Source organism: Desmodus rotundus, chromosome 4 (assembly GCF_022682495.2).
Source record: "Desmodus rotundus isolate HL8 chromosome 4, HLdesRot8A.1, whole genome shotgun sequence".
NCBI classification, from domain to species: Eukaryota; Metazoa; Chordata; class Mammalia; order Chiroptera; family Phyllostomidae; genus Desmodus; species Desmodus rotundus.
The window spans coordinates 28,756,248-28,770,730 of record NC_071390.1 but is presented as its reverse complement, the minus strand read 5'-3'; the positions used below and the strand labels follow the sequence as shown (position 1 = coordinate 28,770,730).

The 14,483-nt window shown below is 35.5% G+C and overlaps 1 protein-coding gene across 2 annotated transcripts in view; it reads left to right on the top strand.

Annotated features, from left to right (window-relative positions):
- TNKS2 (tankyrase 2) overlaps positions 1 to 14,483 on the top strand; it is a 52,564-nt gene that overhangs the window by 15,135 nt on the left and 22,946 nt on the right. For both annotated transcript variants that reach the window (XM_053922223.1, XM_053922224.2), the window contains exons 8-14: positions 1,197 to 1,383; positions 2,413 to 2,534; positions 5,048 to 5,139; positions 5,250 to 5,328; positions 8,328 to 8,499; positions 10,575 to 10,654; positions 14,319 to 14,464. In XM_053922223.1, the coding sequence (XP_053778198.1) occupies positions 1,197 to 1,383; positions 2,413 to 2,534; positions 5,048 to 5,139; positions 5,250 to 5,328; positions 8,328 to 8,499; positions 10,575 to 10,654; positions 14,319 to 14,464 (878 nt within the window). The remainder of the gene's footprint in view (positions 1 to 1,196; positions 1,384 to 2,412; positions 2,535 to 5,047; positions 5,140 to 5,249; positions 5,329 to 8,327; positions 8,500 to 10,574; positions 10,655 to 14,318; positions 14,465 to 14,483) is intronic.

Below are 14,483 nucleotides of genomic sequence, written 5' to 3'. Positions count from 1 at the left end.
TGTGAAAAAAGCTAGACACAAAATACATACTGTTACTACATTTTTATGAAATTCAAGAACACATTAATGTATGGGGCTAACAGTCAGAATAAGGTTAGGCATTGTCTATAAAAGGAGCATGGGGAACATTCTAGGGTAACGAAAGTGTCCTCTGTCTTGAATTGGGTGATGGTATCACGAATATGTACATTTCTCAAAACATCAAACTACAGTAGTGCCCCTGCTTCCCTCCCCATCCACAGTTTCATTTTCTGCGGTTTCAGTTACCTTAGTCAACTTTAGTTCAATGATATTTTAATTGAAAATTCCAGTAATAAATAATTTATAAGTTTTAAATTGTATGCCATTCTGAATGGAATGAAATTTTGCACTGTTCCCCCTGGGATATGAATCCAGTGTATCCCCTCTGTATATACTACCCACCCATTAGTCACTTGGTAGCTGTCTCTGTTATCAGATCAGCTGTCCTGGTATTGCACTCCTTCTATTCAAGTAACCCTTATTTTACTCAATAATGGCCCCAAAAAGCAAGACTAGCAATGTTGACAGTTTAGATAAGCCAAAGGGAAGCCATTAAGTGCTTCCTGTAAATGAAAAGGTGAGTATAGTACAATAGGATACTTCAAGAGAAAGACCACATTCACATAACCTTTATTACAGTATACTGTTATAATGGTTCTATTTTATTGTTGTTAATCTCTCACTGTACCTAATTTGTAAATTAAACTTTATCATAGATACGTATGTATAGAAAAAACAGAACATACGGGGTTTGGTGCTATGCATGGTTTTAGGCGTCTGCTGGGAGTATTGGTACATCTCAGTGTTCCAATGGATATGGGGAACTACTGTATATATTTAAGAACTGTGCACTTTACCACATGTAAATTATACCTCAAAAGAAACATAGTTTTTTGAAAAGATGCATGTTAATTCTAAAGCTTCATTCTTAACTTTTTTAACAATAAAAGAGTTACATAGCCCTTTGTGGGTAGGCCTAGCAACCAGCCACTGTTTCTTCCATGGGGGTGTGGGGGGAGGATGTATTCTTTTTCTGAAATAATTGGTTTAAAAAGTGAATTTTAGGAACATAACCCGTGTAAGCTTGCATGATGTTAAAATTACAGACTACTGATAATTCTAAATTCTCTTGAAGATAGAACACTAAGTATGTGTTCCCTTCCCCCCACCCTCAGCATGGTGCCTGTGTAAATGCAATGGACTTGTGGCAGTTCACTCCTCTTCACGAGGCAGCTTCTAAGAACAGGGTCGAAGTGTGCTCCCTTCTCCTGAGTTACGGCGCAGATCCGACACTGCTGAATTGTCATAATAAAAGTGCTATCGACTTGGCTCCCACACCACAGTTAAAAGAAAGATTAGCGTGTGAGTAAAAAATGATGAGTGGTTTGCTAAGATATTATGATATCAATTAAACTAAAAATTATTTTTTGTTTGTTTCTAGAAATGTTTAAATAATAGAATATTTTCCTTAACCATAGGTTATATGTTTTTTAAACTAGCATATTTAATCATTTGAAAGTTTCTACTCATTCTGCTCTTAAGATGCTATGAAATGAAAACGTATTTGTATTCGTTTTTTTAAAGTCAAGTTAAATACTTTTTACGTGTGTTAGTCTTATAGATGGTATGCTTTTGAAAAGAATTTGAATTTGTTCCTAACTTTGATGTGACTTTCTAGTGAAATTGCCATGAGGTTAAAGTGTTACTTGTAGGTTGCTGTCTTATAAACATAGTCCCCAGATTTCACCGTCTAATACTCTTTGGTAGCTGGGCAGTTCTGTGGCTTTCTGTGTATAGCTGAAGTAGATGTAGCGAGAAGTAGCCACCTAGTTTAGTTCACTATACATAATTAGGAAACTTACCTTATTTTGGAGTATTAAAGGATAATGGATGGTTTCACAGATCTGAGGAATAGAAGAGAGGAACCTTAAGAAAATGTGTAGATGCCTCTTGGAAATATCCATCTTTTCCCTAGTTCTCTGATGTGTGAACAAAGCCATCTGCTACTGCTGTAGTGTTAGTGTAGGGACCGTGATCGCCCTCTATTTTTACTGAGAATATGTCTGTGTTTTAGAAAATTCTCAGAACTCTCTGGTCTGGGAATATATTGCAGTACTCTAGATACCTTCAGACTGAAATAGATCTTGAGTTGGCCATGGGCTAAATCTCTGATAGAGTTGGGGGCGAGCTGGGTCATAACTGGGGGGAACTGGAATACCACTGTTTCATTTTTCATGGGGTGTATTTGGCAACTGTCTTTAGACTCTCAATTTGGCTATCTTGGTAGATAATTTAGAAAATAATTTCAGGAAAAATACTCTATCTTTTACTAAGTGAATCCTGTCAATTTGACCGTTCTCATACAGATTTAAATACTTTTTCTTCATCTAGATGAATTTAAAGGCCACTCTTTGCTGCAGGCTGCACGGGAAGCTGATGTTACACGAATCAAAAAACATCTCTCTCTGGAAATGGTCAATTTTAAGCATCCTCAGACGCATGAAACAGCATTGGTAATGTTTCAGATTTAAGTTTTTATAATACAGTAACCAGAAACATGCAAAACTAACCATAATTCTACCTCTTCTGATGATACAGGGTAACTATCATGATGTCCTAATTTTAGTAATAGCATTGTTTTAAAATCTGTGCTTTTTAGAAATTAATACCTGCACATATATAAAAAAGTATCAGACAATACAGAAAAATAGACAACCTGAGCCCCCAAAAGGCAGTGCTATTGTTCATTTGAGTATCTTTGCAGAAAAATGCTTTATGTATATACTGGATATAATTTTTTATTATCATGAATGGTACATATAATTTGCTTTTTTATTATAAAAGTTGTAACTGTTTTATGATTGAAAATTTGAAACTCACTCTAACCAATGTGGCTCCGTTGGTTGAGCGTCCTCACACAAAGTGAATGGTCGCCAGTTCGGCTCCCAGTCGGCACAGGAGGCAGCAGATCAACGCTTCTCTCTCACATCAGCGTTTTTCTCCCTCCCTTCTCCTCTCTCTAAAAATAAATAAATAAAATCTGAAAAAGAAAATTTGGAACCCACTGAAAATAATAAGAAAGAAAATAATTCTACCACCAAGATAAACACTTGGTTTTCCTTCTAGTATTGTGATTTCTTTCAAAATTAGATCTAAAGTCTGAATATTTTCTCTCTTTACTGTGTGAATAAAGTGTGTGAGTAGAAGCTACTTCCCTGACAGAAATAATAACCACTATGGTACTGTAACAGTGAATGAGAACCAGGCATTCTGTGGAAAAGCATTCAGATAAGGGAACTAGTAAGCATAAGTGATGGAAGATAGGAAAGGGAATGGTATAATCAGAGGCTACCTTAGAAGTAGAAATTTAAAAGGAAGGAAATCCTGCTGTATGAATTGCAGAATATGCTTTGGGTGAGGGAAGATCGCCCTAAATAAATTACTGTGTTTAGGGGAAAATAGAACTCATGTAGCCTTACTTACCAAATGTCTTTTATGGTTTATTTTCTTCCTTACAACATGATGTAAACTATGTGAAGGTTATGTAGAAACCTATCTATAAAACATTGTAGACTTTTTTTCCTACTTGTAAAAAATATCCAGGTAAAACAATAGCAAAGCTGCAGACTAATAAGAAATGCTAGTGCAAAATTAAAATTATAGCAGCATAAAGATGATACAGAGAAACTTGTAAAGACTGACATGGAAAATTTTCTGGTCTGAACAACTTATTCTACATCTTGATTTTCCCTAAATATTCTGCTATTTAACACCTTACTTTGTTATTAACCTTAAAACACACTAAGAGTTAAGTACTGGATAGTTGTCCAGGGGCAGTGCCTTCCAGGTTTCCAGAAATTACAGGCCCTGTCCCAGGAAGGGGCAGAGGAGTAAAGGAGCAATTCGAAATGAATGTGATCAAAATTCTTGGAAATAAACTATTTCCAGTCTGTGTACTATCCTATTAGATGTCCTGGGGTACTTACTCATAACATACCAAAGGAGCTATGTTCACCAATTAGAAAGGGTTTTATTGAGAGCAAAGGAATGGTTTTTGTGACAGCAACAGCATCAAAGAATGGATCTGAAACAAAGTCATGAAGATTGGATGAGCTTTATAATTAACATCGGGTCAGGATCAGAGAACCAATTTCCTATGTTCTGAGTATTTAGATGTATAAAACAACTTAGCTTAACAGTTATCTAGAACTTTTATTCCATGAATTTCAGATTTAAATGTTATCTTTACATACACACACACACACACACATTGATTTAGCCATTCACTCTTAGACATTTATTGAACACCTGTGGTATATGCGTGTCATCCTGGATGTTGAGGATGAAAAGATTTGGGACATGACCACAAGATACTTAACTAGGTTTATAATGAGTGCATCCCTATCTCCTCTGTCCCTTACTCCTTAATATATCATACACATAGATACACATCCAGCTTGAAGTGTATCATTTCCTACCACTGATTTTTGCCAAACAGGTAATCTAAGCTCCTTATTTTGCTGGAACAGCGGGTTGAAAGAGAAACAAGTACTACTCGTCAACAAGTAAATCAGTGCTATTAACCAAGCAGCATCCAGAGCTGATGAGCTGTGTTATTTCTTCATGTAAAGAAACCCCAGCCTTTGGGGCATTTTATTAATTAACCTTTTAAAAATAATATAAGCACCATTCTCAATGGGAATAGTTTTGCATATCGGTCACATTAATTTGAAATTTTTATCACATCAATAGTAGCGTTTTTTCAAAGATGTAAGACAGCTATAAAGTTTGATCAGAGTATTTAGTAATAGATATTATCTAGTAAATAAGATTTTCAGGCCCTGCCAGAATTTGGTAATTGTTGCACATTCTATCCAATAGAAAGTCTCTGAGTAGCAGAGTTTTTAAAAAGTTAGTCAAAAGTAAAACAAAGAAGTAAAATAACTTCTTGATTGGACACAAATATTCTTAAATAAAAATCAGTTACATATAGTCCTTGATTAATGCTGCAATTTAAATTGTCTAGCATTGTGCTGCCGCATCACCATACCCTAAAAGAAAGCAAATCTGTGAACTGTTGCTAAGAAAAGGAGCAAACATCAATGAAAAGACTAAAGAGTAAGTATAATTTTAATAATTAAAAATTACTGACTTTTTCTTTTCTTTTCTTTTTTTTTTTTTTTTTTTGAAAAATACACTTATCATCTGGCTGGCTTTTTCTCTTTAAGATTCTTGACTCCTCTACATGTGGCATCTGAGAAAGCTCACAACGATGTTGTCGAAGTTGTGGTGAAACATGAAGCAAAGGTATTACCTTTTTGGTAATCTTTGGTAATCCAGTGAGTTATTTTGTTTAGCAAATGAAATGCCTGACTTTTTAAACTGTTCACTCTCTTTTATAAGTATTACTTTTTTCCTCTTAATCTGTATTTAAAAATAGTTCTGCAGATACATTTTCTTTATCAAATTTTTTGCTAGAAGTCCTATAGATTTACTCAAAATGACATTTTTCTTATATATCCTTTATTCCTTTTAACCACCACCACGACCAGTCTGCCCCCCACCCCCCGCCACTCCCCAGTCCAGTTATCCTTAAGATATTTTTGTAACAGTATAGTCTTCAGGAAACTATCCCCAGCTACAGAATAGTGATTCTGACCTATCATATTTTCCAGTATTCTTTTCTTGTGTCTTTTGTTCCTTGGTTACCATAACTCCGGTTATTTACCCCAGCCACAGTCTTTCTTACCCTCTGTTATTTCTATGACTCAGCCAAAGAACTTGGAACAGAGAATGAATTATTTAAATAACTTGACTAAAAACATAGCTCCCCATATTGGGAAATGCTACTCACATTGGGAAGTTAATGTTTTTTAGTTGACATTTATGCACAATGCATTTTATTTGTTGAATAATTATGTTGCCATCCAAGATACAAATCATTTCTTACCCAGGAACTTTAAAAAAATACCAATCTGTAAAAGATAAACATAGCATTCCAGATTGAGGTGACAGTCACCTAATTCAGCAGTTTTTACAAATTTGTTTTTAAGATACATTTTTTAAAATCCTCATCTAAGGACATGCATATTGATTTTAGAGAGGAGAAATGAGAGAGAGAGGGAGAGAAACACTGATGCAAGAGAGATCAATCAATTGTTCATACAAGCCTGGACTGGGGACTGAACCCACAACCCAGGCATGTTTCCTGGCTGGGAATGGAACCCACAGCCCTTTGGTTTACAGGATGATGCTCCAACCAACTGAGCCACACGGGCCAAGACAGTTTTTAGCTGCAGACCCTTGCCTTTAAACGAAATATTTAGTAGAAATTCATTATATAACAAAGAATGGAGCTACTCTGAATAGTGGGAGAAAAATGAAATAGAGATCCCTTTCCCCTTAGATCTCCCCGAGTCTCTTCTCTAAATGTGCTTTGCAGAATAGTTTTCTGATCTGTCCTTCCTTGGGCTTCCCACTCAAGTAACCACTTAGAATTCTACAATTTCTTTTTCTGTTGCCCAGTGTCTTAATTTCTCTTTGATTGCGGGAATTCTTGATAATGTATAATATTCATCTTTCCTATTGTAAATTATTGAATAAAGTTATTTCTGCCTCACTGCTTGTCATATCTCATTTGTCTGTCTGTTCTATAACTTTTCACTATTTGCTTTTTTGTGTCTGTGATGCATTACTAGAAGACTATCTGGATGCATATTAAGTTTGAGTTGTGCAACTCAATGAAACAGTCTTGAGTAGGCTGGCCAGCCATCTAGGTGTGTCCAGGACTGAGGGAGTTCCAAAATTTTACACAGTACTTTCACTGCTAAAACTGGGGAAGTCCCAAACAAACCAGGTCAAGTTGGTCGCCCTAATCTTAAAACAGTGGTACCCAAATAAATTTTTCAAGGGAATGTATTACGTATTTTAGTGAGTTTTGGTATGTGAATGAATAAATTACTCTGAGCATTTTAAATTGCTTTTTTAGGTTCTGTAAGCCTGGAGATGAGCCATTTGTATGTACTCTAATTTTGGATTCATTGAGAAAGTCTTAGTATATTCCTGTTTAAATTTTTCCCAATTCCATGAATATAAATTGGACAGTATCACAAAACACACTAGTGGCCACAGGACTGATTACTAAGGAACTTAATTTCTCAGTTATATTTTGAAGACTTATTTCCCTGGTTGGGAGGGGTGGAGTAAGGATGAGATGGGGGAGTGTTATGGGTGATTTTTTTTTATTACGAACATTTTTAAAAATACAACCAAGTTGAAAAAACTATAGAGAATATGTGCCCACCAGCTAGATTCTGTTAACATTTTACTACATTGCTTTATTACATATCATTTTCTCCCTCTATCAATATATCTTTATTTTTTTGACACACTTCAAAGTAATTTGCACATTATTGTACACTTCTTAAATACTTTCACATAAGTGGCATATAGAGGTCAATATTCATTTATAGGCTTTTTTAAGTATAAAATTTACATGCAGTGAAATGCACAAAGCTTCAGTGTACATTTACTGAATTTTGACTAATGTATACACCTGTGTAATCAAAACTCACCAAGATACAGAGCATTATCTTATGGCAGAGGACAGGACCCCATCCAAGGCAATCTCCATCCCTAGAGGCAATAGTCATCTTTACTTTTTCCTACATACATTAGATTTGCCTGTTTGAGGCCTTTGTGTCTAATGAATCATATGATAATTATACTTTTGTGTAAGGCTTTTTCCTCAGTATACTGTTTTGGAGATTCACCCACTTATCAATAGTTTGTTCCTTTTTATTCCTCGAAGTATTCCATTGTGTGAATATTTTGTAGTGTATTTATCTATACACATTATATTTTACATGATAAAAAAAAGGTAATGATTAAGCCAATAGAAATAAGTGTTTTAATGCTAACCTAACCTCTGGATTTGTTACAGACTGTTGTCTCTCTTTGGGTTATTCTCCACATTTCTGGACCTCAGAGAACCATAAAAATACATGGATTAGACTTTCTTAGGCAGCGTCTAGCTCTGAATGCAGTAAATTTATTAATACTTTGATGTTAAACACAGCTGTTACTCAACATCTCACCCTTCTAACCCAAAATTGAGTCTTCCTTCTGCTGTCAGCCTTCATGAATTGGTGAATTTATGTTCTAAATTTGGGCATAAATATTTGTTTTGAATAGGCTTTTTGAGAACATAGTTGAGAATTTTAAATGAGTAGCAAATGTTAAATACGTGAATGGATGATTTAAAATTTTGTGTTGAAAGCTAATTCAGCTTTTTCTGCGTTCTTAAGGTTAACGCTCTGGATAATCTCGGTCAGACTTCTCTGCACAGAGCTGCACACTGTGGTCACCTACAAACCTGCCGCCTGCTCCTGAGCTATGGGTGTGACCCTAACATCATATCCCTGCAGGGCTTTACTGCCTTGCAGATGGGGAATGAAAACGTGCAGCAGCTTCTTCAAGGTATTAAATGCTCCATGAAATTATTTTTTAACCTTTAAATTTTTTCACACATTATATAAGAGTTGGTAGTAAAAAGAATTTATTTTAGATTTTTGGCTAACTCTTCCTAACTCACTATACTTAATGTCCAAATGTTGTTAAGTCTTTATTAGCATTTTGTTTCAGTAGCATTTTCTGCCCAATTTCTCTGAGTAAATAGCTGACTCTTAAAGTTTTTATCTAGAAAGCTTTTATCAGTATAATACAACAGTAGCTATTCCTTTTTAAAGAAGGGAAAACTTTGAAAGGTAGATGTCTCTTAGTAGAGCAACCATAGTGATAAATAATACTGTAAAGACTAGCACTACTTCTACACTTTTTTTTAGATTTTTCATATGTAAGGCCTTCGTATATTTAGATTTTCATATATTTAGATCAGGCCTTTCATATATTTATATAAGGCCTTCATATAAATATTTTCATATATTTAGATTTTTCATATATGTAGATTCTGTGCAAGGTAACCAACTATTTGACTTAATACAATTTATTCACCCATTCATTACATTTTTAAATATTTAGATTAAATATTTATATACAAGCTATGAATATCTACACATATCTTAAAAATTTTAGCCTAGAAATCTGGTCCCATGGTTTTAAAGTGTCTTTACCCTACATCTCTACATTTTACTAGAATTTAAGAGTATCTGACATCTCAAAGCTCTAATGAGAAGAAATGTAACAGATCAAGCCTTTTGTATCTTTAATAGTCACACTTGATGAGATCCTTATACCTGTGGTCTAGAAACCACATTTTGAGAAAAACACTCCTTGAAGAGGTGAAGGCCGGTTGATAAAACCTGGAAGCTGCCAAAACTGAGCTAACTACAAGAGTGCGTTACTTCCCCGCGTACCACGTATTTGTTTCAGTGTCAGTTTGGCTAGCCTTGTTCAGTTGCCTAGTGAAGGAGATTTACCGTCTTGGTGGTTTTATGTGAAATGCTATTACTTACTTTTCCAGCTAGTTTCTTAGAATAAAGTATCACCGTACAATTCCCAGATCAGAGGATAAATATAATTGTTAAGTCATCTTCTAGAAACATATGTACCGTCTTATGCTCTACTACTAACAGTCTATGACAGGGTCCGTTTATCTTGTCAACCCCTAGGTATTGTGATTCTTAATCTTCTCCTTGTGTCAATCTGTGTGTGAATTACAGAAGTAATGGGTGCTTTTTTAAGGCAGATCACAGAAATACTGTCATGTAACTCCTCCATTTCCTCTTTGCCCACTAATGGATGAAAAAGAAAGTGTCAGTATTTTGCAGTTTTAAGATACATGTTATGACATTTTTTCCATTTTTTTCTTTGCCTTATAACTTTATTTAATGCTTTACTTAATGCCTGGTAAATATTTTTCCAAATCAATTTGATTCTGCTTTTGATGTACTACTCCAACATGTTCTTCTACTGCAAGATAAACACCTATAGTCTCTTCTATTATATTTAAGGTTTAATTTTTGTATTTTAGTCTTTAATCAATCTGGAGTTTATTTTGTTCTGAGATACAAGGTACATGTTTTTTTTTCTTTCCTGTGGGATTTATATAAGCTATAAAACAAAATTCCAGACCTGAAAGTGAGTTTAGATATCTTCTAATCCAACTTCTTTCATTTTAGAACTAAGAAAAGTCTGAGGCCCAGAAAGTTCAAGGGACTTGCCCCAGTCAGGTAGCTGGTTAATTACAGAACCACTGTTAGATGGTTCTGGCCGTTGCACTACTATATTTTTCCACCATTCTACAGGCTTGGCTACAGAGCAGACCATCTTTCATCATCTATTTTATGTTCCTTTACATTGTCTAAATCACTCTTTATGGTTATTATTCACATTTACATATATGTCGCTTATATGTGTTTCCAAAAAAAAAGTTTTAAGAAAGTCTTAACTGTTTTTCCTCTACTACCATAAGTATTTACTACGAAATCTACCCAAGTGAAAAAGAATTCTACTTTCAGATAAGATGCCTTAAAGCTTGGTGGTTCCTCCTCCTAAGTAGGGGTTAACTGCTCTTTCCTTCTCTTTCTCTTTAGAGGGCATCCCATTAGGTAATTCAGAAGCAGACAGACAATTGCTGGAAGCTGCAAAGGCTGGAGATGTTGAAACTGTAAAAGTAAGAGATGATCTTACATTTTTAACTTTGGATTTTTATTTGGACAGTGTTTAATGTATCTGTACTATTAAAATGAAGAGCCTAGTTATTTATATGCGCCTTGATTTAAAAGATAAATAATGCTTGATTTAGTTGTGAACATTAGAATCATTAAGTAATGAAAGAAACTGTTTAGTTTTACATACATTTCTGTAAATGCTTCACAGTCACAAATTTAAATAAACTGCATGTTTATGGAAATGCATTTTGTTTAAAGGACCTATACATTTGTCCCTTTAAAAGAATAAGGTATATCACCCTGACCAGAGTGGCTCACTTAGTTGGAGTATCATCCTGTAGAGCAAGAGGTTGTGGGTTTGAATTCTGGCCAGGACACATGCCTAGGTTGTGGGTTTGGTCCTTGGTTAGGGAGTGTATAAAAGGCAAACCAGTCAGTGCTTCTCTCTCATTGGTGTTTCTCTCCCTGTCTCTAAAATCAATAAGCATGTCCTTGGGTGCGGATTAAAAAAAATAAGTTATATCAAATTATCGTCTTCAAATTATTGTTGTTTACATTTGACATAGGAAACAAGAAGGGAGAAAAAAAACAATGTCTTATTCCATCTACACATTTCTTCTCTGAGGACCCAGTGTTTAAACATAATAATACAGTGTTGCCACTTTTCAGAGCCACTGTCTCCTCATAATCTTAAACTTATCCAAACCGAATTTTTTTTCTTTCTCAGAGGAGCCAACTTCAGCTCTTACATGGCCCATCTCCTATAGTAGTCTTCTTTAGAGTGTAACTGGTTACTTCCTTAGATTTTTCTTTACTTTTCATAACAGAATCATATCTAATGTCTTTAATACCTATTCCAGATATTTCTGTTACTTATAATAATTATGTATCCAGCTAAATATGTAACTCAAAAGCCTAACATTTTTGCAAGAGCAAGATTACTTTTTTAAAAGATTTTATGTATTTTTTAGACAGAGAGGAAGGAAGGGAGAAAGACAGGGAGAGATACATCAATGTGTGGTTGCATCTTGTGTGCCCCCTCCTGGGGACCTGTCCCACTACCTCAGGCTTGTGGCCTGAGGGGAAATCGAACCGGCTACCCTTTGGTTCACAGGCTAGTGCTCAATCCATTGAGCCACACCAGCCAGGACTAGCTCAGCATGTTTTATGAGTTTAGTAGTCCCATAATTTTTTTTCACTTTGGAAAACTTTTCTTCTTTCTTTTTTTTTTCTTTTGCAATTATGCTATTTTAATTTCCAAAGCTAGAAAGAGGAAAAAACTTTGTTGTGCCCCGCTATTCACCCCACACTTTTTCAAAAACAGCGTGGATCCTATTTTAGGGGTCATTAGCAGATAATAAGTAGTTGTGTAAAAACCTAAATGTATTGATTTGATTCATGGCAGATGTATCACTTTGAAGCAATATCACTATACTTTCATATGGTGTTCTCCGTCTATTTTCATATGGTGTTCTCCGTCCTGAACAGACCCACTCCGCAAAGACAATTTTAGGTTTTTCTGAGAACAGAATGTGAATGTTGGTCTCATCTGGACTTGAACATTGAGAAAATTTATTCACTATCCTTTCAAATAAAGAGATCTCTGGAAGTTGATTTAAAAGTTCATGGGATCCTATCCTACTGCTTTATCTGTGTAGGTAGTACAATTCCCAAATAACTTCAGGTTTTATTTTTAAAGTAATTTCATTTTTCAAAGAAAAATAGTATTATAATTGCAATCTTAATTGTTTGATGAGTTTTATATTTACATTCTTACTTAAGTAGGCAGCTAAGAGGATATTGAAAGGAGGATTTTGTTTCTATTATTGACTACTGGTTTGTGGAAAAGCAAATCACTTGAGTTAAAGGTAGTGAGCTGAGTTGTTTCCTGCAGAAGTGATCAAAAATTAAGTTAAAGGCAAGTAGTTAAGGGCGGCTAGCTGATTTTTGATTGGGGGTGGATGATAAGAAAAATGCTCATCCACTTCCATATGTTAAAGAATATAAACCTATAGTCAACATATATAATAGTAAAGACAAGATTGTTTTTGTAAAGCTAGAAAGAGTCTAGAGGAAGAAACAGATAAAGAGGTGAAATTGGGGGCAGGAATTGGATTTAGAGAATAAAATAATGCAGTTAGATTGAGAAAGACCTTCCTCTCTCCCTTATTCTCTCAGACTAGTCATCAAGCTGTCTTCTCTCACCTCTCTTTTCAACATCACTTGATAGAACTTTGTCTTCATTCACTCTTCTTCTTCCTTATCTAGCTGTAGACAGGTGAATCACTGGGACAATAACATCTGCATATTACCCAGTGCATACTTACATGCTCAGTTGTGTTTTGTGGTGCTCCATAGATTAGATGCTTACTATTAGAAAACCTTCTCAGTCTGGACAAAACTAAACTGACAAGTAGGGAGTAGTGTGGCTAGTGATAACTACCAAACCTAGCACCCGGCATATGTGTGAAAAAATACTCATTCTTAGAGCTTGACGTCAAACCATGAAATGCCATCGCTCAAATGGGACCGTGAGCCGATATAGCTGACAACCTCTTGTTTGGATAGCATAGACGAGCTTTATCAGTCCTGTGATTACACACCCCTTGAGGTTAAACCCCTGAAAGTTGATCCTTTGGTTTATTGGCACTAGGTTATTCCACTTTTAGGGTAGGATAGTAAAGAGAGTGAGGGTCTTTACTTATATTGATATTCATTTGACTTTTTTTGAGCTCCATTATTTATTACTGGTATTGCTTTTATTCCCCAAATGCTCATGCAAAATACTCTTGAGTATTTTGAGTGTTACCATACTCTATTTATAGCCTTTCTCAGCTAGGCATTTTCATCTAAACCAAAGAACACAAAAAATCATTTGATTGACTATTTTCTTCCCCCAAGGATGGTACATAAACAATAGCATTCTATTAGTTAATTCATTCCATATAATGCAATGTAATTCTCTAAATGTAGTTCCATGACTACCAGCATCAGCACCACCTAGGAACTTGTTAGAAATGCAAATTCTCAAGCCCCAGCCCAGACACACTGAGTTAGAAAAGCTGGAGGTAGACTGAATGCACATGAAAATTTGAGAATCACTGGTCTAGAGCAGTACTTCTCAAACTTTAATAGGCTTACAAATCACCTAGGACCTTGTTAAAATGCTAATTCTTACTCAGTAGATGAGGGTCTGAGATTCTGAGTTTTTAACAAGCCCCAGGTGATGCTGATGCTTTTATGATGCAGTGGACTTCCACATATATTTGCCAAAAGTGCAAGTTACAATTGCTAATAATTCATACTTAGAATACCTTTATATAAATAGTAGTAGTGGTAATGATAAAATTCACCTACTAGTTTTAGCAAAAGATAATACAGGTACAGATTAGAGGAACAGAGGGATTCCCAATAGGTGACAAAATGAAGTAAGAATAAATAGCACCCTGGCCAGTGTGGCTCAGTTGGTTGGACTGTCATCCTGTAACCAAAATGTTGCAGGTTTGATTCCTGGACTGGGTGCATAGGATCTCTGGTCTGGACGTGTACAGGAGGCAGCCAGTTGGTGCTTCTTCTCTTGCATCGAGGTTTCTCTCTCTCCCTTCCTCTCTCTCCACAAGAAACCAGCATGTGTAGCATCATGTGTATTCTGTGTTCGTTCTACAGAAATTGTGTACTGTTCAGAGTGTGAACTGCAGAGACATCGAAGGGCGTCAGTCTACACCACTCCATTTTGCAGCTGGCTATAACAGGGTGTCTGTGGTGGAGTATCTGCTGCAACACGGCGCCGATGTGCATGCTAAAGACAAAGGGCAAGTACCAGCGATTGCC